Source organism: Asterias rubens, chromosome 13 (assembly GCF_902459465.1).
Source record: "Asterias rubens chromosome 13, eAstRub1.3, whole genome shotgun sequence".
Taxonomy (NCBI): Eukaryota; Metazoa; Echinodermata; class Asteroidea; order Forcipulatida; family Asteriidae; genus Asterias; species Asterias rubens.
In genome coordinates this window covers 14,600,236-14,626,066 of record NC_047074.1, presented here as the reverse complement: position 1 = coordinate 14,626,066, position 25,831 = coordinate 14,600,236, and the positions used below count along the sequence as shown (strand labels likewise).

At 38.4% G+C, this 25,831-nt stretch overlaps 2 protein-coding genes across 5 annotated transcripts in view; one reads left to right on the top strand and one right to left on the bottom strand.

Annotated features, from left to right (window-relative positions):
- LOC117298363 (run domain Beclin-1-interacting and cysteine-rich domain-containing protein-like) overlaps positions 1-11,535 on the bottom strand; it is a 17,353-nt gene extending 5,818 nt beyond the window's left edge. Inside the window, exons 1-11 of one of the 2 annotated variants that reach the window (XM_033781583.1) lie at positions 11,426-11,535; positions 10,473-10,580; positions 9,913-10,075; positions 9,325-9,544; positions 8,732-8,838; positions 8,146-8,169; positions 4,388-5,375; positions 3,572-3,681; positions 2,852-3,098; positions 1,978-2,043; positions 417-533 (exon numbers count right to left, since the gene is read on the bottom strand). In XM_033781583.1, coding sequence (XP_033637474.1) covers positions 417-533; positions 1,978-2,043; positions 2,852-3,098; positions 3,572-3,681; positions 4,388-5,375; positions 8,146-8,169; positions 8,732-8,838; positions 9,325-9,544; positions 9,913-10,075; positions 10,473-10,516 — 2,086 coding nt within the window. In that variant the 5' untranslated portion in view covers positions 10,517-10,580; positions 11,426-11,535. The remainder of the gene's footprint in view (positions 1-416; positions 534-1,977; positions 2,044-2,851; positions 3,099-3,571; positions 3,682-4,387; positions 5,376-8,145; positions 8,170-8,731; positions 8,839-9,324; positions 9,545-9,912; positions 10,076-10,472; positions 10,581-11,425) is intronic. The other variant, XM_033781585.1, reaches the window with a different exon arrangement.
- On the top strand, positions 8,897-25,831 carry LOC117298364 (uncharacterized protein C5orf34 homolog). Of its 3 annotated transcripts, none has more exons than XM_033781587.1 (10): positions 8,897-8,911; positions 12,557-12,873; positions 13,223-14,160; positions 14,603-14,809; positions 14,979-15,045; positions 15,642-15,839; positions 16,823-16,974; positions 19,719-19,826; positions 20,435-20,475; positions 23,447-25,831. In XM_033781587.1, the coding sequence occupies exons 2-10, from the start codon at positions 12,580-12,582 to the stop codon at positions 23,713-23,715; spliced, it is 2,274 nt and encodes a 757-aa protein (XP_033637478.1). In that variant the 5' UTR covers positions 8,897-8,911; positions 12,557-12,579; the 3' UTR covers positions 23,716-25,831. The 3 variants fall into 3 exon arrangements, with proteins under 3 accessions (XP_033637478.1, XP_033637479.1, XP_033637477.1); XM_033781588.1 differs by lacking the exon at positions 8,897-8,911 and adding an exon at positions 11,769-11,942 and having other exon boundaries at positions 15,648-15,839; XM_033781586.1 differs by lacking the exon at positions 8,897-8,911 and adding an exon at positions 11,769-11,942.

Here is a 25,831-nt window from a genome sequence, read left to right as displayed (position 1 = left end):
TGCCTGTGATATTTGTTTTCACAGGACTTTGGAAAGTACTAAGTATACAGTGCTAACACACATCGGAGTATGGGTAAAAAACAAAATTAAAAATATGTAAAAAAAAAAAATGTTCTTTACACCTGATGCAAATTTGACATCTCTTATATGTTCAGCCGTCGATTTCACAAAGAGTTAGGACTTGTCTTATCTCGAGTTAAGGCGAGTAACTCGTCTTAACTTAGGATTAATCTTAAGGTCTGCATGCTACAGTGCAGGGTTGGGACTCGTCCTAAGTCCTAAGATTAGTCTTAAATTGGGAAGAGTTTTGTGAAATCGACGGCTGGACTTGTTATAACAGTTCTGTTCCAGTAAACATTTAATCAGCAAGCCAATTGGTCTTGCGGATTCCCATCCCTAATTTGAGCCATACTTACCGGAGTACAGGGAAGCTAACGATGGGCTTAATCCCATCTGCTGCATTATGAGAAGGTTAGAAGGCTGAGAATCTGACAACTCAAACTCCTCTACGGAATCACTGCTATCGGAAGAGTCTGTAGAATAAAGTCGTCAAATATTACTAATTTTCAGTACCAGATTTGCCTTGAAGATAACTTTGGACGGGTCCAGAAATTTCATTTCTGTGCGTGTATTATTTCAGACATTCTTTACTTTGATTACTGTCATCAAAGGGGCAGGACAAAATCTAAATTTTGGTTTATGGTTTGTTTTAATCCCGTATAAAAATAGATATATACAATACAAATAACATTCCTAATTGGACTACACAATCTAAGAGACATTTTTATCAATATAAGACTTCTCAGATTCAAGATTCAAACTGATAAATTTGTCCATAACCACATTTTGAAGTGAAATGTTTCTCAAAATGTTTCTCATCAGACGTAGCTATTGTCATTCATTTTAAGAGTAATTACCAAACATATGTTTTCTATTTAGTTATTGCCCAGACATGCCAACCTCTGGGATCTAAAACACGCGTGAACGTAGTTTTAAGCCCCGAGACAGGCAAAATAGAGAAGGTGTGAAGGCCATTTAGTTATCAAACAGCCTAATTAAACCAGTTAATTAAAACTTGAAGAAAAATAAATAAAAAATAAAATAAAATAAAAAATAAAATAAAAAAATTAAAAATTGGGCAGGTTTCCCTACGGGTGGTTAACCCAGTGGAACAGGTTTTGTAGGGAAAAAACATTGATTAATCATATTCTATTTCATATAGAAACCCTTGCCAATTAATTAAATATCATTTTCTTTGTCAAAAGAAGACAAGTACAAAACGAAACCAATTTAATTTCAATGAAGAAAAAAAAAAAAAAAAATCATCCCAAAAAGTTTTGTTTGTTGTATTTGGGGGCATAGTTCTTAAATTTATCTTATAAAAATCTCGCTTCAGGCGCTCTATATCTTTTGTGTCTTTATTTTGGCAAAAAATTCTTTTGCAAACTCGATTCGTCCGTTCACAAAACGACCGATACCATATAAGGGCATTTGACAACAGCGCCCTCTGTTGTTCAATGAATTGTGTTAGCCTCGTTCCCTGTGAAATCGGGACGTCAGATAAACTGGCGTGTAGTATGCAATGCAGGTTTGTGCTACTAGCGTGCGTGCAATGATGGATGCGAGGGAATCTCCGTTGCGCTCGCTCAATGTGTGGTGAAAGTTGAATAAGGAATACCCCCATGGAATAATAGAGTTCACTGGATAATCATTATCGGCCGTAAGTAGTCGGCCGAAAACTTTGTGTCAATCAAAAAATATTGAACTTGAGTTAAAAAAGGGCACGACGGCCAACTGGGATAAAATTGTATTTTGGCGGTGGCGATGCTCAAAACCGTATTTTTTTTGCAAAACCCGTATACCCGTATTTTTTACAAAAACCCGTACGAAATACGGGAAAAACGTACTAGTTGGCATGTCTGATTGCCTTTATTGGAAATATTAAATAATACAAATAAGTTAACCTTTGACCCTTACCTTCCTCACTTTCTGTTGTTGTGTCATGTGGTGTACTGTTGGCACTACTAGATGTTAAGGTTGTATCTAAGAACAAAATCAATATACAAATGGTATTTTTTATTGGCTGCAAATGATTATTAAAGGCAGTGGACACTATTGGTAATTACTCAAAATAAAACCTCACTTGGTAATGAGTAATGGGGAGAGGTTGATAGTATAAAACATTGTGAGAAACGGCTCCCTCTGAAGTGACGCAGTTTTCAAGAAAAAAAGTAATTTTCCATGAATTTGATTTTGAGACCTCAAGTTTAAAATTGGAGGTCTCGAAATCAAGCATCTGAAAGCACACAACTTTGTGTGACAAAGGTGTTTTTTTCTTTCATAGTTCTCTCGCTACTCCAACAACCGATTGAGCTCAAATTTTCACAGGTTTGTTACGTATTTTATGCATATGTTGAGATACATTAAGTGAGAAGACTAGTCTTTGACAATTACCAATAGTGTCTAGTGTCTTCAAGTAGGATTTGAAACTTTGCATGGCAAGAGTATAATCAGGTGAGGATTGCAGTAGTTGACAACCCAACATTTCAATCAGTATGCTCTGATCGTCTTTAGGGGATTACTGATTGAAATGCTCAGTTGTCAACCACCAGTTATTTTCAAAACCAACACTACTCAAAAGAGATATACACATGGTGCTACCAAAACCTCATCTACAATAATATAATAATACTCCCACCATGCTCAATTTTAGCATATCAACTTTTAACAAGAAAATGATTTTTTTTTTATTTCACTCGTTAGCATGTTTTAGCTTGTTCTCAATCGTGACCATACTGATATTTTCAACAAACGATCACATCACACCAAATAATACCAAGACTCTTCTTACTTGAGCTTGTTAAAGTGTTCATCCCACTATCGTTACAGTTTTCATTAGTCCAGATAACAGAGGTCCTTCCTCTCATCTTATCTCGTCTCTTCTCCGTACGTCGGAGTCTGATACGTTGTTTAAGATGTTGAATTTCTTCATCTGAAGCATCTGACTCGTGATCGGAAACGGATCTGTGATGTTTCCTGCATCGGATCTGTTCTATTGCTGCAATAATGGCCTCTGAGATGCTAAAATGAGCATTCTCCTAAGCAGAAAAAAATATACAAAAAAAGAGCGAAAGAAAACAAAATAAAGACATCGATCTTGATGGCAGTACAACTTGTTTGTTTTCCAGACATTAATCCAGCCGTTTTACTCTAGGGTTCTGAAACTAAACAGTTCAAAAAAAGGCTGGTAGTAGAAGTTATCTAACCAGCAATTTACAGTAATAATCTGAAGATATTCACAAAAGTAAGAGAGTGCAGACTACGCACATCAGGCCACTACCATCAGCACCAAGACAAAACAGCTAACCGATTCATTCTCCGTTAGTCCTCCATGAAGAAACCCCTTAGCACTTATTTAAGCCACTTGGGGTAGTAAGCTCCCCAGGGAGTTGAGAAAGTTAAGAGAAATGGTCTAAAATTATGCCCAATGATTGGGTTATGTTGTAGAACTCCTTGATCTACATGTAGCTCCTATGATGTGTTCACAATGTACATAGTAAAACCAACATACCCTATCTAACTCTGGAATCCTCTCAAAATCTCTAGAGGATAGAAAGCTCATGAGAGATTGTCCCTGGGCAGGCTGAGGGAAGTAACACTCGGTAGCCGCTGAAACCATTCCTACAAGACAAACAAAAACAAGCAAAATGGAAGACGCGTTAGAAATAGTCACTGGCCCTCCAATGAAAAAATTACTTCAAAAATCAAGAAGATTCAAAAATATGATTTGGATTAGTGAAATTGGTGAGTTTTGCTGTTGGATGTCAGCACCATCTACATGTATCCTGCAAGGCCAAAATTCATAGAGCTGTTAGTGTTAAGCACAAAAAAGTAGCCAAGAACGCAGAATTATCCCTGTAATTTGATATCATTAGCTCGCAGGGTTAATATTGAAGTTTGAGACTACATTTCTCCAAACCAAGGACGATAACTTTTTAAGGTTGCTATCGCAATGTAAACTTAAAAACAATTATGAATAAATTGCTTAGTAAAAGTAAAGCTCCGAGCAAAGTTCTGGTCGTTGTTTTTACCCGATTTCCTTGGCATTAAATGACTGAGAATATTTCTATTCACCCTGGACAGGATGCCAGTCCATTGCAGGTTACTCCCCAGCTCTCATTGGTACCCATTTGTACTCCAGGATGGAGAGAAGCAATTATGATAAAGTGCCTTGCTCGAGGAAACAAGTGTCACAACTGACCAGGCCAGGGTTCGGACCCACATTCTCTTAAGTAGAGTCCACCACCTTAAACTGCTCTTCCAAGACACCCTACCAAATTGATAAGTACGATGGTAATAAACCAGCTCATGGTTTGATTATACATACCTGATTCCAATAAACTTGTTTTACGAGGTGGCGCAATGTGACCATCAGACGGCAGCGAGTTACTCATGTTGTTACTGGATGAATCTAAATCCGCTGTAGCACCTCTTATGTCACTCGATGGAGGTTTCAAGATCTCAGACTTGGATCTGGAATGAGTATACAACGCCTTCCTCTTCACTCCATTATCGACCAAGGCGAGACTACTCTGAGAATGTCTGAGTGATTTCTGGGTTTTATATAAACTATTCCTCGCCTTTGGAGGACTTGAAGCTGTTCCAAGTTTACGCCGGAGTCTGACGGCGTTCTGGGTTAGTGGTGAAATCGACATCCCACATCGTTCGCACTGCGTTGCGTTCAAAGACTCCGTACTTAGACTCCCAGCCGAGTTCAGACTTTCCCGCTCAGCCGAGTCGCTGAACGATCTACTCTTAGTCTTTACAATACACTTACAGGTGTTTCTCAAGGAATCATCCTCATTGACGGATCCAAGAGACCCCAAGCTACCCGGCAAGGTATTCTCTGAAGGTGGTGAACCGCAATCAAACAATAGTTTTGATTCTCTGTTTTGATGAGCGTAACTTGGCAGGCTACTTATGGTTTTGGCGTGTCTGAGAACCTTTCGCTGTGGCGGAGATGCAGCTTTATCGTTCGTTGGGAATTCCATATTCATCAGAGGGTCGTTGACGGTTTTCGGGATGTCATCCACGGAGCGGACTTTTCCCACTGAGCTTAAGGAGGTATTATCCAACAGTGAGAGAAGCATCGTTCGTGCTGACTCAGACTGCCGCCTGTCTAAGATCTGAATGTTAGGCTGAGCATGCTCGTCTGACATTGTCAAGATGCTTTCTGTTTTTGGTGATGCGAATGCCGGGGGTTCGACTGCTTCTGCGGATGCAGAGAGTTTTCGGTGAGATTGAGGGTGAATCGGCATTTCAGCTGTGGGATTCCTTGCGGATAAGTTTCTCTGTTGACTGCTTGCTGGTAGTAACTACAGAATAGGAAAAAAGAATATCATAAGGCCGGGAAGTAAACCACTGCACCCATGGCAATTGCTGTGGTGCTTTATGCTTTTGCTTCGGTGCCTTTTGCAAAGTTCCAATAAAAATTTATATTTTCCTCATAGAAGTGTGCCTTACCAGAAGAAAATTGCTTTGCTCCTTCAAGAACCGACTTCAAGGCCTCTATAAGGCTTTTTCACACCAAAATAAACAAATAGGCCTATGCCTAAACTAAAAGCATTGTAAAACAAATAACTTCACAACCAACTACTACAAAGTGGGAAAATAAGAAAACAGAATGAAAATAATAAATTCATCAATCACTTGTTCACTTCACACATGATAAATACAACGGTCATGCTGGACGTAAATCAAAAGTATACCAAACCTCATGAAACAAAACTCAACGTATGAAACGAGATCCGGAAATAATATGAAGCTTGCCGATTTTGCTTGATTTTATGATCCGATCAAGTAACAAAGACAAGAAAATGCATTCTGCACTAACAGCTACCTCCACACTGAACAAGTCTACCTTACGTGGCTACAATACACAAACTCAAAGGTAAATGCATTCTGCACTAACAGCTACCTCCACACTGAACAAGTCTACCTTACGTGGCTACAATACACAAACTCAAAGGTAAATGCATTCTGCACTAACAGCTACCTCCACACTGAACAAGTCTACCTTACGTGGCTACAATACACAAACTCAAATGTAAATGCATTCTGCACTAACAGCTACCTCCACACTGAACAAGTCTACCTTACGTGGCTACAATACACAAACTCAAAGGTAAATGCATTCTGCACTAACAGCTACCTCCACACTGAACAAGTCTACCTTACGTGGCTACAATACACAAACTCAAATGTAAATGCATTCTGCACTAACAGCTACCTCCACACTGAACAAGTCTACCTTACGTGGCTACAATACACAAACTCAAATGTAAATGCATTCTGCACTAACAGCTACCTCCACACTGAACAAGTCTACCTTACGTGGCTACAATACACAAACTCAAATGTAAATGCATTCTGCACTAACAGCTACCTCCACACTGAACAAGTCTACCTTACGTGGCTACAATACACAAACTCAAATGTAAATGCATTCTGCACTAACAGCTACCTCCACACTGAACAAGTCTACCTTACGTGGCTACAATACACAAACTCAAATGTAAATGCATTCTGCACTAACAGCTACCTCCACACTGAACAAGTCTACCTTACGTGGCTACAATACACAAACTCAAAGGTAAATGCATTCTGCACTAACAGCTACCTCCACACTGAACAAGTCTACCTTACGTGGCTACAATACACAAACTCAAATGTAAATGCATTCTGCACTAACAGCTACCTCCACACTGAACAAGTCTACCTTACGTGGCTACAATACACAAACTCAAATGTAAATGCATTCTGCACTAACAGCTACCTCCACACTGAACAAGTCTACCTTACGTGGCTACAATACACAAACTAAAAGGTAAATGCATTCTGCACTAACAGCTACCTCCACACTGAACAAGTCTACCTTACGTGGCTACAATACACAAACTCAAAGGTAAATGCATTCTGCACTAACAGCTACCTCCACACTGAACAAGTCTACCTTACGTGGCTACAATACACAAACTCAAAGGTAAATGCATTCTGCACTAACAGCTACCTCCACACTGAACAAGTCTACCTTACGTGGCTACAATACACAAACTCAAATGTAAATGCATTCTGCACTAACAGCTACCTCCACACTGAACAAGTCTACCTTACGTGGCTACAATACACAAACTCAAAGGTAAATGCATTCTGCACTAACAGCTACCTCCACACTGAACAAGTCTACCTTACGTGGCTACAATACACAAACTCAAATGTAAATGCATTCTGCACTAACAGCTACCTCCACACTGAACAAGTCTACCTTACGTGGCTACAATACACAAACTCAAATGTAAATGCATTCTGCACTAACAGCTACCTCCACACTGAACAAGTCTACCTTACGTGGCTACAATACACAAACTCAAATGTAAATGCATTCTGCACTAACAGCTACCTCCACACTGAACAAGTCTACCTTACTTGGCTACAATACACAAACTCAAATGTAAATGCATTCTGCACTAACAGCTACCTCCACACTGAACAAGTCTACCTTACGTGGCTACAATACACAAACTCAAAGGTAAATGAACTTGCAGCTGAGATGGTACCCTCTTTTTTAACAACGACACAACAAAATAGCGTAAACAACAATTGTATGCAAATTAAAGTCTGGGTCAAATGCCATCATCTATATCCAGGGCTACACTTAATACAGCAGCATAAAATTATTATGCTTAGCAGATTTAGGTTACCCACCAAAATACCATGTCAAATGTACAATTTATCACTGGTATCCTGCTACTTTGTGCTTAGCATATAATTATTGTGGTTAGCAGAATAAGGCTACCAGCCACAACACCATGTCACATTTACAATTTATTACTGGTATCCACCTCCTTTGTTCTTAGCACAAAAATATTATGCTTAACAGAATGAGGTTACCAGCCCAAATAGTATGTCACATGTACAATTTATCACTGGTATCCTGCTCCGTTTTGCTAAGCAGAAAATGTTAAAGCAATATTTCCTGCTTCAGCATGTTCAGCCATGTAAAATTGGTCCCAGTAGACAACAAAACAAACACAAACTGCCATCTACATTGTTATATACAGTGTCATATTTAAATTATTTACTCACCGAATGACAAAACATGCACGACAGCTGGTGTTTTAGTTTTGTAAAAATTTGAATAAGATTAAATATAACATTATAAAACAAGAATTAATTCTGGTGAATAAATTGTGATTGTTAGACAGTGTTCTTGGAACGTTTCCAAAGTTAGCCAATTATATGCGAAACCACCTTCTGTCCAACCAAAGGGACCTGAATAGAAATTGTTTCATGTTTATTCTTTATGACATTGTTGCCCTTTCTTTAAGATACAAGTTGGCCTTGGTGCCCTACCTCATGGCCCTGGTGTTCCATTAAAGGCCAAAGTGGCCTTGCCCTAAAAGTGATGAAATATGAGGCCTGGAAATGTCAACAATATTGATGAGCAATTCAATAATTTAAACCTCTACAATGCAATAAAAATCCCCCATAAAAAGTAATTTGCATATGATTAGATTCAAAATTATGATTTAAGCTCGTGAAAGCAAAATGATGTAGATCTTTGGAAATAAAAGTTGGTTAACTAATGAAGAAAGTATGACATGGACAAACTCAGCACAATGCTGTATTTGGGGTCAGGGGTTAGGGGTCAGGGGGTACGATGTTAACTTACCAGCATAGGATCCAAATCAGCAAGAATAGATGCATTATTCTGTTCAACCGATAGGAGACAGATGTACAGAGCTTGGAAGTGAGCTTGGCTACATAGGAAGGCATCATCTACATGTAGTATGAATGGAGATAAAGATCAAATATGCATCAGAACTAATTCGTTTGAGGGAAACCAAACTTTGTAAGCTTCATGTACTTTCTATAATTTTACTGGGAGCTTGTGGAATATGCCTATATGAAGGGCCTGGTAACTAAGGACCCCCATTTAACACCAACCATCACAGTGTATTAGGTTTTTATTGTACATCTGTTTCAGGCCTTGAACTTTGCTCATGAAGGGGCACAGCGATTTCCTTCTGGTAAGTGGCACTTGTATGAGGAAAAAATGTTGAGGATTTTTTCTAAATAGCACCACAGCAAAAGCACAGGGCACAACGTCAACTGCTGTGTGTACCGTTGCTTATTTCGAGGCCTGCTGTTTTCTTAAAACTTTGAACAAATGAAATAAGTTTTTTTTTTTTAACTTGATGAGAACATTCATATATACCAAAGTTGGTACTTCAATAACTGCCCATTGAATTTTAAACAGCTCACCATAATAATATTTGCTGAGATGTTCGTTATCGTCAACGAGGAGTCTGAGTTGAGACGCTAAGGTATGGGCCTCCAGACTAGTCCTAAGCCACATCCCACCTCGGTCGACGCCTTGCTCACCCGCCTGACGATGTATGCGGTCAACAGAGGGCGCTAAAACAGGCTGTAGCTGCCGCAACCCCAAGACAAAATCCCAGTAGTCCTCCTGCACTACAAAAGACTGTGGGAAAATAACAGAGTGGCATTAAAACCTTGCACAAGAACCAAGCAGTAGAACTAAAAATACTATAAATGTACCCCGGCTCACTTTCACACTGTACCCGCCTAGGTCCATATTCCACAGGATTCCCGCTGCACCTTGCAAGACTACCTCAGGGTTTTACCGCTAACCCCTAGTACTCCAGAGCAGGGGTGGCTATTCCCCGGGTTATGCCCTTTTGTTGGGGATAGATCAGGGGTAAAGCGATCTGAGTGTGAAAGAGTAGGCCGTTAATCCCCGGGGTTTCCCCCAGCGAAAAGAGTAGTGTGAAAAGGCTTTCTGTATTACCTGGAAAATATTAAAAACTTGAGATTTTTGCGTAAACTTACTGTTCCTTTAGGATGTCTCAAACGATGACACATGACTTTATCAAGATGACAACAAAGCCTTGTCAGTCCTCCATAGGTTGACCACACATTGGTTGTATGTGCCGCCAACAATCCCTCCACGGTGAACTTTAACCCCCACAGAAGCTCTTGGTGTTCTTGTTTACTGAAATTCAAAAATCACATTGAATATTTTTATTAATTATTTATCTACCTAAGCAAGAGTACTTCATACGCATGATATATTTGTGACACTCAACCATTCGCTCCAAAACCAGCCACTTCCTGCCAAAACTCAAAACAGGGCGCGAATTTGGCACCAACAACCCTCCCTAAATAAAAAGACGAAAAGTCCACCCAAAAGTTTTTAAAAAATGATGCGCACAAAAATATATGCATAAAGTGGACCAAATTGCTTTGCTTTTTTGTTTTACTTTTTCAGTGACTGGCCATCAGGACCAGATATTGAGATACTACAAAAGTCCACCAGCCTGTTCACTGGTCCGCACCTCGTCAATTTAAATTGCGAACTGGGATTTACGTCTTATACTTGTTGTACTTACCTCGCATTTTGAGTTTCTTGATGGCCACTTTCTGGTTCTGCCATGGTTCTTCAACCTCCCATGGGGCGTCTATTTCAAGTGTCGTCTAATGATATACCATTAAATCAACTGGATTGGGTAAGACGGAAAGAACATCAGATAAGAATGAACTATCGTAAAATCCCCTTTGAAGAAGTGTTCTGTTGGCACTATAAAATTTTTAAAAAGCGCCGGTGGTTGTTATTTGGATGACGAAAATGGCCTATCCAAGTTCTTCTTGTATACCAGAAAACACCGGAAAACTACTGTTAGAATATTGTGTAGAAAGAAAACTCTGGTGAATCATATGTGTAATTAATTTAATCATGGACTACCTCCATGATTAATAAATTCAAGTTTAACTTCAATTTGCTACGCTAGGGGCCTACACAAAAAAAAGGATAAAAAGCATTATCTCGTCACTCGGTCAGTGATAAATGGTCAGTCATTGAACTGATCGGAAAAGTTTCCGTATGGCGCCACCACTTTTTCATTTGATATGAAATAATGGTATCTAATTTACCTCAGTGAGATATCCCTTTTGGTAAAAATGAGTGAAAAAGTGGTGGCGCCATACGGACAGTTAAATGAGTTATCCAGTTGATCACGAGTCACCGAGTGACGAGTCACTCCTCCTGCAGTCCTGGACCTTTTTGGTTGGGGGCTTTGTTTTTTTATAAATAAGCAAATAAAATACAATTACTAACTATATTAATTCGTGGGTTACGGACATTTTAATTATACAAATCTTTTATTTTAATAAGAGTTTTCAGCGTTGACTCAACTGACCCGCCCACATCATCTAAACACACAGTATCCGCTGATCGCTAATTTCTGTCAGCGTTTGCCGTGTACATTTCCGTCCGCGTGTCAGTCATATTTACATTGATTAAACTCTTTTACCTTTATTATTCATTCAATATAACAGAACTAACCTGATCACAGAGGTGGGGACTACCATTTCCATCACATAAAACTAAATAATTTCAAACAATTTCTATATAAAACGTGAAATATTGTTGTGTTTACGTTGATCGGCCGTGGCGTTTTCTCGATGCAATTATTTAGTCTAGCCACGGACTTTAATTTTCCGCACATAAGCATTACCTGATGAAGCTTGAAGCCAGACTATTCATCACTTCCCCCTCTGAAGCCCAGCCGTGTATTTAGTCCAAAAAAATCATTTTCTGGCCCAATATGCGGCTAGAGTCAGTCTGGTGCATGCATGCCCCAGACGTCTTTGTATGTTGTACACATGATGAAGGAAGGGTTTGTTGACATTGTGAACGCGCGATTTTCAATGAAAGAAATGTTCGTCTGCTCGGAATCTGGCAAGTTTTCATACAAATATTCACATTGTGTGTACAAATTACTAAATAGTGGTTTCTTGGCATTTCAGTCTAATAAGTACCAGTTCAAATACTGATTAATGATTGCTTCATTTGTTGAATCGTAAGTAACGATTTTTCTTCCGTTTTTTTATTCAAAATATTTTTATTTGTTTATTGTTTTGTAATTACTAACGTAGTTGTTACTGTTACTGTTGAATGTTGTTGTTGGATGACACTTGACATGATTAAGGAGTGATCAGTGACCATGACTTAACTGGTAACATCTTGGTCCTGTGACTGTCATTATGTTCTTGGCAATACGTCTGATCACGGGATGGTGGCATAACTTTCCTTACATTTTATTTCGCCTGTCTATACTAACTAGGGCATATATTAAGGACAAGGAAGACGCAGGGGCAATGGATACCATGGCCTCTATAGTTGGCATCCGTGTGTAGGGCCTAAATAGTCCTGGGGCATTCTTCACGAACTAATAAAGCAACAAAATTCATCACAAGACAAATCGAATTTTCAGCTCTTTGAAATTGGCCCCAGGACTGCATGGTCTGCTGAATGAACGTACTGAATGTCAAACTACAGCAACATCACCAACTAGTTTATTGTCTTTTTTATCTTATTTAATTTATTTTGGTTTTCATTGATGGTTGAATTGCTGCAGACACTGATAATATTACTGATTTTTATTGTTATATTGTATAATTTGTTTTGTTACAGATTTTCTTGGACTTTACACAAACATGAATTCAGCATCTGCAGTCACCAGTGTAATAATCTTCTCCAATGATGCAACAGAGTTGTCATTCTCAGATGGCTCAAAGTTACAACTCTCTCCGTGTGGTGCGAGTTTTGTTTGTGAGAGGGCTCCCTCTAGAGGTCATCATCCTCTCATTGAGGGTACGCGAATACAACAGAGAACCAATTTTTGTACCAGTGAGTTCAAGGACAGAGTCCACCAGGCATTAGAATGCAGGAATCGCTTTGCAGAACAACCTTTTCTATGTCAGCAGTTTTTACAAGCCGACTCTTTATTGGTAAGAACCTTTATTTTTATCCTTTTTGTTGTTGTTGAGGTGTCGCCTACAATGCCTAATATCACAAGGACCTACATCACAAGGTGAGCGCCGTCAAAACTTCTTTGGGCTGTTGACCAAATCAACTGTGACCAGGGATACGCTGCCACTTTTTCCTTGGGCTGAAACCGTCCGAAAGATGTAGGGATGGGTATCAATCACTCACGGAGCCTAGTTGGTGGAGCAAATGCAAAACTTTTTATAATGAATTTAGCCTATTTTTACTTTTTAAGGTAAGTAACAGAATCAGAATGCTTGTTAAATTCCAATACTGTTTGATTAATTTTGTAAAATATTTGATTTTTCTTAGCATCTTTGTGCAGATATAAAAGAAGTCGAGTGGCCAGTGTCTCCAAGGAATGTTTGCAAGACTTCAGCAAACGGAGTTCAAGTGAGGTCTATCGATGAGTGTGCATCCCTAACGCTATCGTCAAATAAACAGGAGTTCACTGTGGAATTCCTGTGTAGGTTAAGTCAGAAAGGGTATTCCCAAAGGCACTTAGAAAAGCATCAGACAGTTTCTAAGAATCATGCTGAAGACAATTCAGATGCTGTTGGAAGGCAATCAACTGGCTTTCGAAGTAACCAAGATACAAGACACAATAATAACAAGTTCAATTTACCCGTTCAATTTGACATGATGCAAGACAGTCCATACTTGCAGACACTAAATACAGGTAAAGCATGTAGGAGAAGTTCTCCAGAGGACATTTTGTGCAGTCAAGGCTCGGTGAATGAACGCCAACATTTTGCTGAAAACTGTTCAGGAAAAAGCGACGACACACACCCTCTACAAGATCCATTGAAAGACGAGGTCATCAAGAACGTGTACACTTGGGTTTTGCAGCACCACTCACTCGATCAATTCCCTGAATGTTGGAAACATCCCTTGTATCTTGCTTGGAGTTTCAATCTGGAAGATGATTTGAAAACCCCCAAACCAGATAAGAAATTTGAGAACCCAAGCAAGTATAAAAGTTTTAAAGAAAGGGAGCCTTCAGATAAAGAAAGGAAAAGTTTGAAAAACAACAGTTGCCAGAAGTCTCAATTCGATATGTCAGATAAAAACTTACAAGGTCCTGAAGAGAAACACAGTTGCCCCTTGCCTCGGGCATTGCCACTGGCATGCCCAGCTAGCCATCTTCATAACTGGAGGAAAGATCCAGGAAGTCGAGTGGACATTGTTGAAGATGACATCCCAGTAGGAGAAAGAATCAAAGTCTGGTTTTCAAATGGTATTGTATACAGGTATGTTAACTTGTCTTTCTATTCAAGTTGCTCATCCCTTCCAAGGCCTGGAATTTCATCGCTGAGAGGGCAAGGCAGGCCATGAATTATAGGGAGGCAATGTATGCCGTGGCCTCTGTTGCCCTGGTCTTGGCCTTGGTGCCCCTTCAAAGTTTCCCATAGACTTTACAATAATGTATAGCACAGCATATCCACTTAACAAGTAGACGCTCAAAAAAGAACAATTAGCAGAAAAACAAAAGATATCAATTAAACTGTGCTGTTGTGGGCAATTAATATGAGGTGTGATTTGAGGGAAGTTTTGAAGGAATTGTTCAGAAGTGCCTTTTGTAAAATTAAAATGGCCTCTGAGCGCCCTCTCAAAGATAAATTTCAAGGCAAATTTTATATTGAATCTAGCAAAAGTTTTAATAAAAATATCTTTTGGTTTTAATAAACTCAGATTGTCAAGCACTCCACAAGCTGGTGTTCACATCTACCCTGGGGACGGCACCCTCATCAAATCAACAGGAACACCAGACTATTTCACTCATATAATTCCACATGGTAGTGATGGTCTGGATGAAAGAATGTTAAGTTTGAGGAGTCCACCCCCTGATCACCCTGGAGCTGCATACTCTATTGCTGGAGTTATGAGAAAGGCTTCCAGGTAATTATTGAAAAGTGCATATAATGTCACCAGTTTAAGTTTGAGCCATAAAGCCATTTCACAAAGTGACGGTGCAAAATTGTTTGTTTGCTATTCCATTATGATATTGTCAGTACTGAAGAGTTTTGCTATGATGTCACAAGTATTATATTTTTTGTTTTATTTTCAGGCTTTTGCAGAACGTTATGCAGGCAGATTTTGGTTTAATTCCTTTCAAAACAAAGTGCTGTTGGAAGGTAAATCTAATTATTGGAAAACAAAACTACTGCGGATAACTTTTTAACAAACATTTACCAGGGATGAGAAATTTCAGATTTGTATCTGAATTCAGACCTTTTGAGTCGACCTGATAAAGAAAATCAACCGTTATGTGTTCCACTTGTAAATAAATGTCACTTCTTGATCTACTTCTCTAGTGTTGAGGACACTATTTCTAAAAGCTCTGTGAAATCTAAACCACTGGGTTTTACCAAAACGTGGAAATGTAATCTTTTCTATATGTACATACTTCCTTAACTTTGGATATTAGTTTCAGACTTTTTTTTTTTCTGCACTGATTATTACCCCAGATGTACACACATGTATTTTATTGAAAAGAAGAAAGAGTTTTTTTTATATATAATTGTACATCGACTCTTACATCAAATTCTCCTGAAGATGAGTAGAGTATACTGTTTGAAACGTTGAGACCTCACCGGCTCTTCTCAGAGCCAACACTCTCACAAAAGAGATTATGTTTGGTTGTACCCGCAAGTTTACTATTTTCTTCCTATTAATCCACACCGTGCAAAGCTTCAAACAATACTTCAATGTGTTTTTGTCTTTCTCCTAGAACAAGGAACAAATGCCATTTGGTTCTGTGATACACCCCAGTCCAGCAACTATTCTAGAAGAGAGTACAATAAAAGAACTTGGTAGTTTTGTTGCTTACTCAAATGGCAGAGTTAGAGTAGTGTTCAGTGACAGGACTATTCTGGATATGATACATGACTTCAGTCTTCGGATCTCGGGGAATGTTAGTGACGTTGAGGTATCATTTCAATTTTCAATTACCTTTTTGCCCATAACATATACTATAGGTTATGTTACCTTTTTTCCTATACTATAGGTTATGGGAAAAGATAATCAAAAATATATTATACTATATTATTGTTGTAGATATATACAATAAAACTAACCTGTGAAAATCTCATTTCAAAAAGGTGGTTTTGTTTTTGTGATGTTCCCAAGATCACCATGCAGGAAGATTAATCTGCAACTGGTTGCGCCCCACTAAATAACCTCCCTTAGCATAAAGTGCAAAATGACAAATTAATGGTCAAAAATACACAAAAGTCTCACAGCTTTTTACAGTGAATGGGAAAATTATGCATTGACTCTAAAACTTTAATCCTCTACTAGATTTTAATGTGGGGAGTCCCAGTGCCGATCGAGTTATTCTCCCTCCAAAACACCCCTACACTGGTGTCGTTTTAAAATATCCAAAACCAATCTTGAAAAAATAATGTCCCTACACCTCTCGGCAAATCGGACCATTTATTTCAGGGCCTATGTCATCCAAAATATCTCATGTTAGAAGTCAACAACCCCAGGTCACAATAATGGCTAATAATAGATCATGAGGGCCAACAAAATGCTAATGAGGCAGCCGCTCTGTTTTCACCTTGAAGTGTGGTCTTGAGTGACCATATTCTTAAAGGGCGCCCTCTTTCAAATTTAATCTCCAACTCTATGCCTTATTTTTATTTGACTTACTTGACCGTGTGAGGCATCCTTTTACCCAATTATGCTTTGGGTGACTACTCTATATTCAGACACCCCTATGTTTCGAAATGTTTTACATGCTAGGGTTAGCATGTGGGTTAATTCTAATGCTAACTAACTAGTAGAATTACTAAAATACACAATTGGTGTCGGAATATAGGGTTGTAACCGATGCTTTGAATGAAACCTTAGCTTGTCCGATTGCACAGGTAGGCCTACATAGATATTAATACTTGATTTTTTTTTCAGGATAATTCGGATCTACCTGACACCTCAAATAAGATCGCAAGAATCAGGAAGTCTATTTTCTCTTCGGATCTTCAAAGAGGTGTATGTCAACTCCTCCTGCCAAATGGAGAGATGAAGCAGGTTCATCTCGCTGACCCCCAAAAATATATCAGGTATAAGTTATATATATCATCTTCTTAAACAGACAAACAAAACTCAGATGTGTGTGTTATTAAATAACAATTATTCTGATACAACTATGACAGGGATTAAGTGATAAAAACTTACCCCAGAAAAGTAATTTCTTTAAAAAAAGTTTAATCAGGTATCAGTTTGTTAAACTTTGATAATATTGGATCCGAACTCCGTTTTACTGTCTTTGTGTTATTCTTTATAATTAGCAAATAACAGTGTAATGGCCCGGTATCCAAATGAACATGAAATGAACCTCACTAAAGACAAGGTCCATTAACAGGTCCATCAGCGAGTAGCCACAAACAAGGGTCATTACCTGGCAGTCAAGACAGGGTCATCACACTGTTATTTCCATTTATGCGTTATGTAGTTGTTGTTTTTTTAACGGTAAAATAATCATGATGTTTTGTTTTAGATGGGCACCACATGCTCAAGGGCCATTCCTTTGCCGTGCAACACAATACACACATTAATTTGTAAAATTGATGCATATTTTCAAAAACAAGTCTATATAATGAGCTCCGAAATCTAACAATACCATTATTGGCCGCGTTCGAATAGCTTCCCTGGGCTAATCAAACATTAATCAATTGCAAAATTCCCAAGAATTTGGACCAATGCATCTTGGGACAGCCGACTGGAACTACTTTCATTGTGTGTATTAAAAACCTTTCGTGGGTGCACAAAAAGGTCACGAAAAGAAGTCGCAGTTTAGAGGTGAAAATGTGTGTCAAACTTCCTGAAAGTGGAAAGTATCCGCTGAATAGTGTTCGTTGTGAAACACCTCGGTCAGCCCCAAGCACCCACTCCACACGCAGGGCAAGCCCTACTTGGGCTGACCAGGTCGAGCCCAAAGAATGACTTAAAATCTATTTGAATGCGTCATCAGAGGAGACCTAGTTCGACCCAGGGAAGCTAATAGAACGCACCGTGTGAGACCTAGTTCAACCCGGGGAAGCTATAAACTTTCCACTGTTGATAAACAAACCGTGCTGGTTGGCATGGACACAAATGTTAGCAAAACATTCAATCGTTTTAACAGACGTTGTATAACCGAATTTAACATTGCAAACGTTCAATCAAATAATATGAAATACCTCCCATGATTGGTTGCTTTCTTTCGGACAAAATCAGCGCTCTTTTTGAATATTTGTGTAATATTGTTACAAACTGTCTGTTTTTCTTTTGCATTTTATGGTTTCCATCGTTTTCTAACCTCGGCTGCCATAAACTCGGGCTGTGAAATTGCGACAGAAATACATATAACAGGACGCTTCCTTTATTTGGGACTTGAACCTTGAATGGTGTGTTGTTATAAAGTGAACTAGATTATTCCGAAGATCAGTAGTTAGCTATCAGTAAGAACTTAATACCCCACGCTGCTCAACCTCAGTCATTCTTTTCAATTTGTTCTGGATGAGTTGACTAAAGTTCTGATTTCCCCCATTCATGGTTAAAGTAATTATATACTTTGGTTGGTGTTGGTTTTCCCGGGCAAATTCAACACCAAAATTGTTAAATTTCAAAAGGGATTGTATATGTTTCGTTATCACTCATTAAATGAATGGCAATATAATGGAACTCTTTGCTTGGTGTGGGTTTAAAATGAATGGCAATATAATGGAACTCTTTGCTTGGTGTGGGTTTTCCCGGCCAATTTCAACAACAAATTCAATTAAAGTTCAAAAGAGATTGTATATAGTTTCGTAATCAATCTTTAAATTAACGGCAATACAAACTTACTTGGTTTTAGAAGTATGGCAGTTTTCGAAATTATAAAGCATTTTGAGAAATACTGTCTTCCACAAGCCCCTGGTCATACAAAAACGAAAAGAAAACGTTATACTGTACCTTTCTTAAAATATTTTTGGTTTTGAGCTTATAGGTCTAACAAAAACAATCGAATTAACCACTTGATATATATATATATTTTTTCAAACAAACAGATTAAGAAAGCATGACAGTTCTTTTTAGAACTGAAGTTCCTGAATTATGAGTATACTACGAAAAAATCCACTCCAAAATCCACTCGGCCGCACATGTAGTGGAATATGTGGCAAGACAAGATCTGAAATAACATAATCTATCCAGAAGTAGATACACACATGGTGTTACCGCAAACATACAACACTATTGGCTTGTGGCAGACCCTTTTAAATCCATATTCGCGTCCGTTCATCTTTCCAAAAGTGTATATAGAAATTAAATCCTAGAGAGAAGATAATTCAGCCAGATGGAGAATTTCAATCAGGAAATTAAATCGGATTTTCTTACTTCTGTGTTTGAAACACAAGTTAGTTTTTAAAATTATGTAAATATTAGTCAGATTTATCCACAGATGGATCTCCACAAGAAGGGAATTATATGACTTTATTCGGGAATATATTAGTTTGTCTCGCTCTCTGCGCTTGGTTCCAACGAAGAATCAAAATAAAGGGCACTCTAAAAACTCCCGGGTCAGTAGTGACCCGGATGTGGGTCAGCATTGTCCCGGTTCGGGGTCAGCATTGTCCCGGATGTTGGTCTGCTAGAAAACCAAATTAAATGTGACGTTAAGGCCTAATGCAAAAAAGATTGAATGGATCATAAGTTTGTGATTGGTTGTCTATGTTTGTTCTTTGTTGTGTGTGTGGGGGGGGGGGGGGGTATGGAATAATAATTTAAGAAGAAAAATGAAGAAGACAAGAAAACTTACTTGAACATTGATATCTTAATAATACAGGTACGTTGAGGTAGCAATGGAGTGGGCTGCTTGGGTCGCTAGCTCCCCCGAGCAAAGACTCAATTTCTACGGCAGGCAACATTCCCAGATGACGTTACAAGACGATTGGTAATTACAACAGTCTTTGTCTGTATTTAGAGGAGACACATATGGGATTCTCAGTCGTGTTTGTTTTGGGTTTGTTTTGAAATGTTTCGCGAACATGAACAAAGGACAACGTCTTACGTCGACATTGTTATTGTAAAGGCCCGATCACACAGGCCCCGATAACGAGAACGAAAACGAGAACGATAAAAATGCACGCCCTCGATTGGTTGAATGAGCGTGGGCGTATTCTGCGTGGAGCATTTCAACCAATCGAGGGCGTGAATTTTTATCGTTCTCGTTTTCGGGGCCTGTGTGACCGGGCCTTAAGCCAGACTAACAAATCTCTGCTTTCAAGGTAAGGTCATAGGTTGTTCATTGAAAACGTAATGCTAAGAAAAAAAATATTTTGACATTTTCAAGAAAGATGAACAAACAACGAACTCGTGAACGTTTCAGCAGAACACAGTGTCTTCTTGCTGAGAAAACTGCAACAAAACACGTTATTTAAGCAAAAACATTGAATCTATTACCCGGTAAGTCTACTGCCACCTAGCGTTCCTAAATCTCAAAATGTACTGTTTTATCAATATGTTTTCTTATAGTTAATATTGTGTTACTTTTTTTTTCAGTGACGTCATCAAAGAGCTTCAGAAAATCAAATGCTTCCAATGTATCCTTTGTGTTTTTTGCTTATATTACACAATTTCGACTTTAATTTAGAAATGTTTAATATTTTTGTTTTGTTAGGCTTACTAATCTTGTATAATGATACTTTTAACAATGTCATAGTAGATCAATAAACTCTTATTAAACGAAGAGTAGAATTAGTGAAGTTTGCAAAATTTGCAAAACATGAAATCCATACAGACTCAAATAAACCGAACAATGCAATATAGTTGCCGACAACGCTGGTTAGCCTATAAAGCGCAAAGACTGCAAATAGAGCTTGATTTGTGAACAGGTTGCTAAATTAGAAACACACCAACACAAATAAGACACCTTAAGAGGAATTGGCAGACAAGATTACCCAAAAGGGCACCTGTTCCCCTAATTGATTTTTCCTCTCCAATTTATTTCTTTTCCCAACTGTCAAGAATCATAATAGTTGACATAAAACGTGCGCCAAGGACTGACCATTAGTACACGATGTCTCTTTTTATACATTTTGATAATGGCTTTTTGATTGGACTCAGGTGGTGATAGACAAACCAAATCAACAACCAGTTTAGGAACTAATGGGCGTGCAGACTGTATCATAAACGTAAACTAAACATGGTGATTTAAGCAGTAGAAACCGTTAACGGGATTCGTTTACGTCATATCACTTTTTGTAACCCGCCAATCAGTGCCCCAAGCGCCCGCACACCACGTACCCAACCCAGCTCATCAAAGCGCAAAATAGATTAGGAACACTACGTACGAAGGACGTCAAAAACACGAACGCGAAACACGCGACATAAATGAGTTCCATTCCGTTCAAGGGAACATGTCCTGTTTTTGAGTGTGACGTTATTTCATTGTTAGCCATGCTTACGCCACACAAACTCACTCCACTGATACCGTAAGCACATAGGAGTCGCATTAAGCTCAATTTTAATTGGTGATATGCAAAAACAATCTAATAAATGAAACCGGCTTCTATAACTAATATGTTCTTCAAAACATTTTCTCCGAATTAAAAGTTGTCAACCAAAATTCTTTAGAACGATTAAACGATTTTATAAAAATATTTGTTTACTAACACACAAACCGGTTTTGGAGGCGGATAACGAAAACTTTGACGCAATGACGTACCAAAGTAAAAGGGTATGAACACAATTTGTTGTTGATTCATTTACTCTTAAAACTTTGTGTTATTTTATCGCACCTAGTCCTTCCTGGCTGCACCACTCTGACCATTTCTTGAGTTCAGCTTCGAAGGTGTCAAAGGATGTGTTTTTCATTCTTAAAGGTGTCATTATTGAAGTAATCGTTAAAGGTGTTTTTCACACCACGCTTTGGTGTCACTAATTCGTCACAAAGGAGGGAACAAAATACCCACGTAAACAATTCAATCTGTACTTGCAATTCAAGTTGCTTGCGCTTCCCCAAGACTGCACCAAGACAATCTCGGAGATATTTGTTTCATACCCAAGGCCTGGAAAATCAATTGAGGACAGGGTTCGCGATCAAGGTGAGGGGGTCGTTTTATCTGTTGTGGTCGAGCCTTCTTGCCTTGAGATGTTCCCTTTTTATCTATTGCATGAGCTGTTCTGCACATCAGTCGTGTCTTAAGGCGGATCAGTCTTAGACTTCTCCCAAGGCTGAAGTGCATTAATTCTTGGACTTCTCTCAAGGCTGGGTGCAGTAATTCTTAGTAACTTTAGTACCACACAAGGTTTTCTTGCCAAGCAAAAAAAAGAAGGATAAAAAAATCTAATTTTGAGAAGTTCAGGTTTTGATTTTTGTAAAGTGTTTATTGATTTCATGTTTTTTTCTCCGAGTGAGGATTTTATCTTGTCATCTTTAACAGTCGATAGAATTATCACTCCTACGTCAGGGTTGTATTTGATTGCGCAATACGGGAAATTGCCGTGTTTGACGAGGACGTAAACACCATTCATATGTTTCAAATTTTGATTGTTCTAATTTATTAAGATTTTAGTAATTTATTTTATTCAGTCCTTATCAATGTAGTCGGGATGAGACTGGAAGGGACCAAAGAAGTTCCGATTCCCATTAGAGTATTCTGAAATGAGTCAATTTAGAGTTTAAAGTACGAGGTCTGTTAAAAACCTGGTCTTGTCCGTGTGATAAAGGGCAGATAACTCTTTGTCCCACGGTCACGACCGTGCAAGGTTTTTAACAGCAGTTTAAGACCGAGTCACTACTATTTTATTCCCATTCATAATTGCCCTTTATGTAAAGAAAACAAGGGAAAAAAGTAATAATGTTAGTAAAACTGCATCACCTTCCTTTGCAAATATTTTCAAAGGGTCCAATTGCATGCAGCGTTCAATGGTTTGGCGCGCGCCTAATAATAGGCACTTTGAGTTTTTTATATTTTGAGTGGGCCTCTACTTTGATGATTATGTTAAAGTGTTACTGAAAAGTGTGGGCCTAATAAGATCAAAAAATGTCCACACAAAATCTGTTTCTGGACTTGCAAACGCCCGCACAGTGTTTTTTGACAGTCTTAAAGAATACTTTTTTGTTTTCTTTGATTTACAAGTTAAAGTAATGTTTACAGAATGCAACTAAGCAGTGTGTTTAAGTATACATATAAGCGCACACGTATGATATAATTTTTTCAGCTGAATCTTTTTAGGGTCTTGATTTTCTTCTTTTTCTTCACTTTCTGGGTACAAATATATAGGGAATACTATCTTGTCCTCTTTTTTTTTTTTTTTTGGGGGGGGGGCCCGATCTCTCTTCCTCCTTTTTTCATGGATAGTTACTCGCATACCTGTTCTATACTTAGTCAGCCCTTGTGTGCTCCAAAATATTCTCCTCCTTGTTTTCCAAGAACCAAATATCATAACTGACCATGACATGACACTATTCTGCTTTAAACCTACTAGCTGCTCGGGATATAAACTAAGAGCATAGTACATTCAGTTTACCATCCGGTGTTCGTTTCCTTAAGATGTTTCAATCCACAGATATCCTTGAGACAACACTCCCACTCCAAGCTAAAGATTCTAACACCAAGGATACCACGAGGGCTAATCTTGAAGATGTATCAAGCGCCAAGACAGTATCAGAGCGTGGAGGCGAGCTGTCAAAGGAAGCTATTGGTCAAGGAGACAGCGAGGGTGGAATTCTTGCCTCGTCAAAGCCGGACGTGATGATGCCTGACTATATTAGAGAGGCGTTGCGAAAGACTAGCTGTGCCATTCGGAACATTGACTCGGAATTAGCAAGTTCATGAGGGATTGGGTTTCTCTTTCAAGGTTGAATACACAAATAACGAAACAAGTGGAAATAAGGCTTGAATCAAAGACTAGTTTGTACCATTCGAAACATCGACTCTGAATGGGCGAAGTGATCAGTTGTTTCTCCTTTCAGATTGAATACACATAAAACGAAACAAGTGTAAATAAGGCTTGAATCAAAGACTAGTTTGCACCATTCGAAACATCGACTCTGAATTGGCGAAGTGTTCAGTTGTTTCTCCTTTCAGATTGAATACACAGCTAGATAACGAAACAATTAAAAAGAAGGCTTGAAACAAAGACAAGTTTAACCCATCTATAATGACTTGAAGCTTACAACAATAACCCTTAAATGCTTTGTTTTGGCTGTTTAGATTCTTTGTTTTCTTTATGCTTGACTTCTATATTAGTTTCCGTGTTGATTGACTTGGCTGAGAATTTCTTCGCTTTGAGGAATTATAAATTATATTTGAAGTGATTGTATTTAATGCATAGGATAGTTGTCGTATTATGAGGAGCTTTTGGGGGTGTTTTACACATGGTGCACTACGAATGCCTCGTTATCTATAGCGTTTATTATTATCACCACAAGGTTTTTACTCGTTAGTAATTCAGTTTTCCAGTCGTTCAAGGGAAGTGGACGTTTTGTCATAAACAATAAAAACTAACTTGGTTTTTGCCAACTAAGCTTGGAAAAATATAGGAGGTTAGCAAAGCAAAACAAAACACAGATAGCCACAGTTTGTAACAATACACATATTCAACAAATAGTGTTAAATTTGTTGGAAACAAAGCAACAAATATTATAGCCACAGTTGTTTGGGTTTTTTTCAAGTTAGCAAACATTTTGAATTTGGTCAGAATATCTATAAACACAAGTGAATGTTTTGCTTTTGGCCGTTCATGCCAACCAGCGCCGTTTGTTTACTAACAAAAAAGGTCTATATGTGCAAGCCTTATGCATTTCCGAACAGCGTTTTCGAACATTGGGACCCGTTAAAGTGTGTGAGTTTGTTGCCTTCACGTGTTTACAGCAATGAACGTGGTACGAAAGCAGAGGCTTGTGTTGAAAGAGTTGCTATAACTTGGATTAGAAGCAACGTCTCCGAAACACCCACAGTGAGTGCCGCCAGACTAGACTACGCATTGGGTTGGGCTACATTTGGACCCAAAAAGGTCTCAACCACCTACGTGACAGAGGACAACTGGTCCCTCGATGTCGCAACTGTCTCAATACACTGCAGCTCTGGACCAAAGTGGTCCCCACCAAATGTTTGAATAAGTTATACTTGCGGTCTTTACACTTTGTCTTATGACAGTTTGAGTGAACTGGTAATGCAAGAGTTATAAAGAGTTCTGTGTGTAATTAATGTGTTTTCTCAAGCGATAAACAAGCGGGTTGGGTTAAAGACGTTAAGTGGCGTAAAATGATAAATTATTTATAATAATGTATTAATAACGCCTTTCTGTTGTACCTCTGCCATGCGGTCAATAAAACTTGCTCAGGCTTAGGCAAGTCTTGGACCAATTTGCACTTACTATAATTGATCTATAGGAAGAACAAGTGTATGAGTTTGCTTGTATGTAAAGTTTAGATTCGGTGTCAAAGTGACGGAGTTACTAATTGACTAATTGAACCTTAATGTACTATATAAGGTTTTTTTTAATGAACAGTAATATTGTTGTCAAGACAAACAATTTACACAACCGTCGGTTTTTTGTTTTACAAAGTAAGCATTTTCGTTTGCTAAAACATGTTAACGAGAACGTACTATGTATTAATAAAAAACCGTTGATTATTTTGACATTAGGTGGTTACATGTTTGTTTCTTTTATTTGATCATTTATTACAACAATAACTTTCACCGGTAAATAGCTGTAAGAGGGACGCTATGGTCGAATTCAGTTTGGGGATGCACTTGATTTCAAATTAAAATGGCGGGATGGATACAAGTCTCTAACCTCACATTAAAATTGTATAAAATGCCATAACAGTTTAGTTTTAAATATCAAATAAACCACCGAAAATTATATTGACATTAATAATATCGAAGTCTTAAAAATCGCACGTATATCTACCAAACAAGGTACTCAAGGCGCTGAGTATATACA

Bases quoted from the DNA above. Each gene is read 5' to 3' on its own strand.
- LOC117298364 (XM_033781587.1), top strand. From the start codon at position 12,580: ATGAATTCAGCATCTGCAGTCACCAGTGTAATAATCTTCTCCAATGAT. The intron at 12,874-13,222 runs GTAAGAACCTTT...GATTTTTCTTAG, and splicing joins TACAAGCCGACTCTTTATTG to CATCTTTGTGCAGATATAAA. The intron at 14,810-14,978 runs GTAATTATTGAA...TTTTATTTTCAG, and splicing joins GTTATGAGAAAGGCTTCCAG to GCTTTTGCAGAACGTTATGC.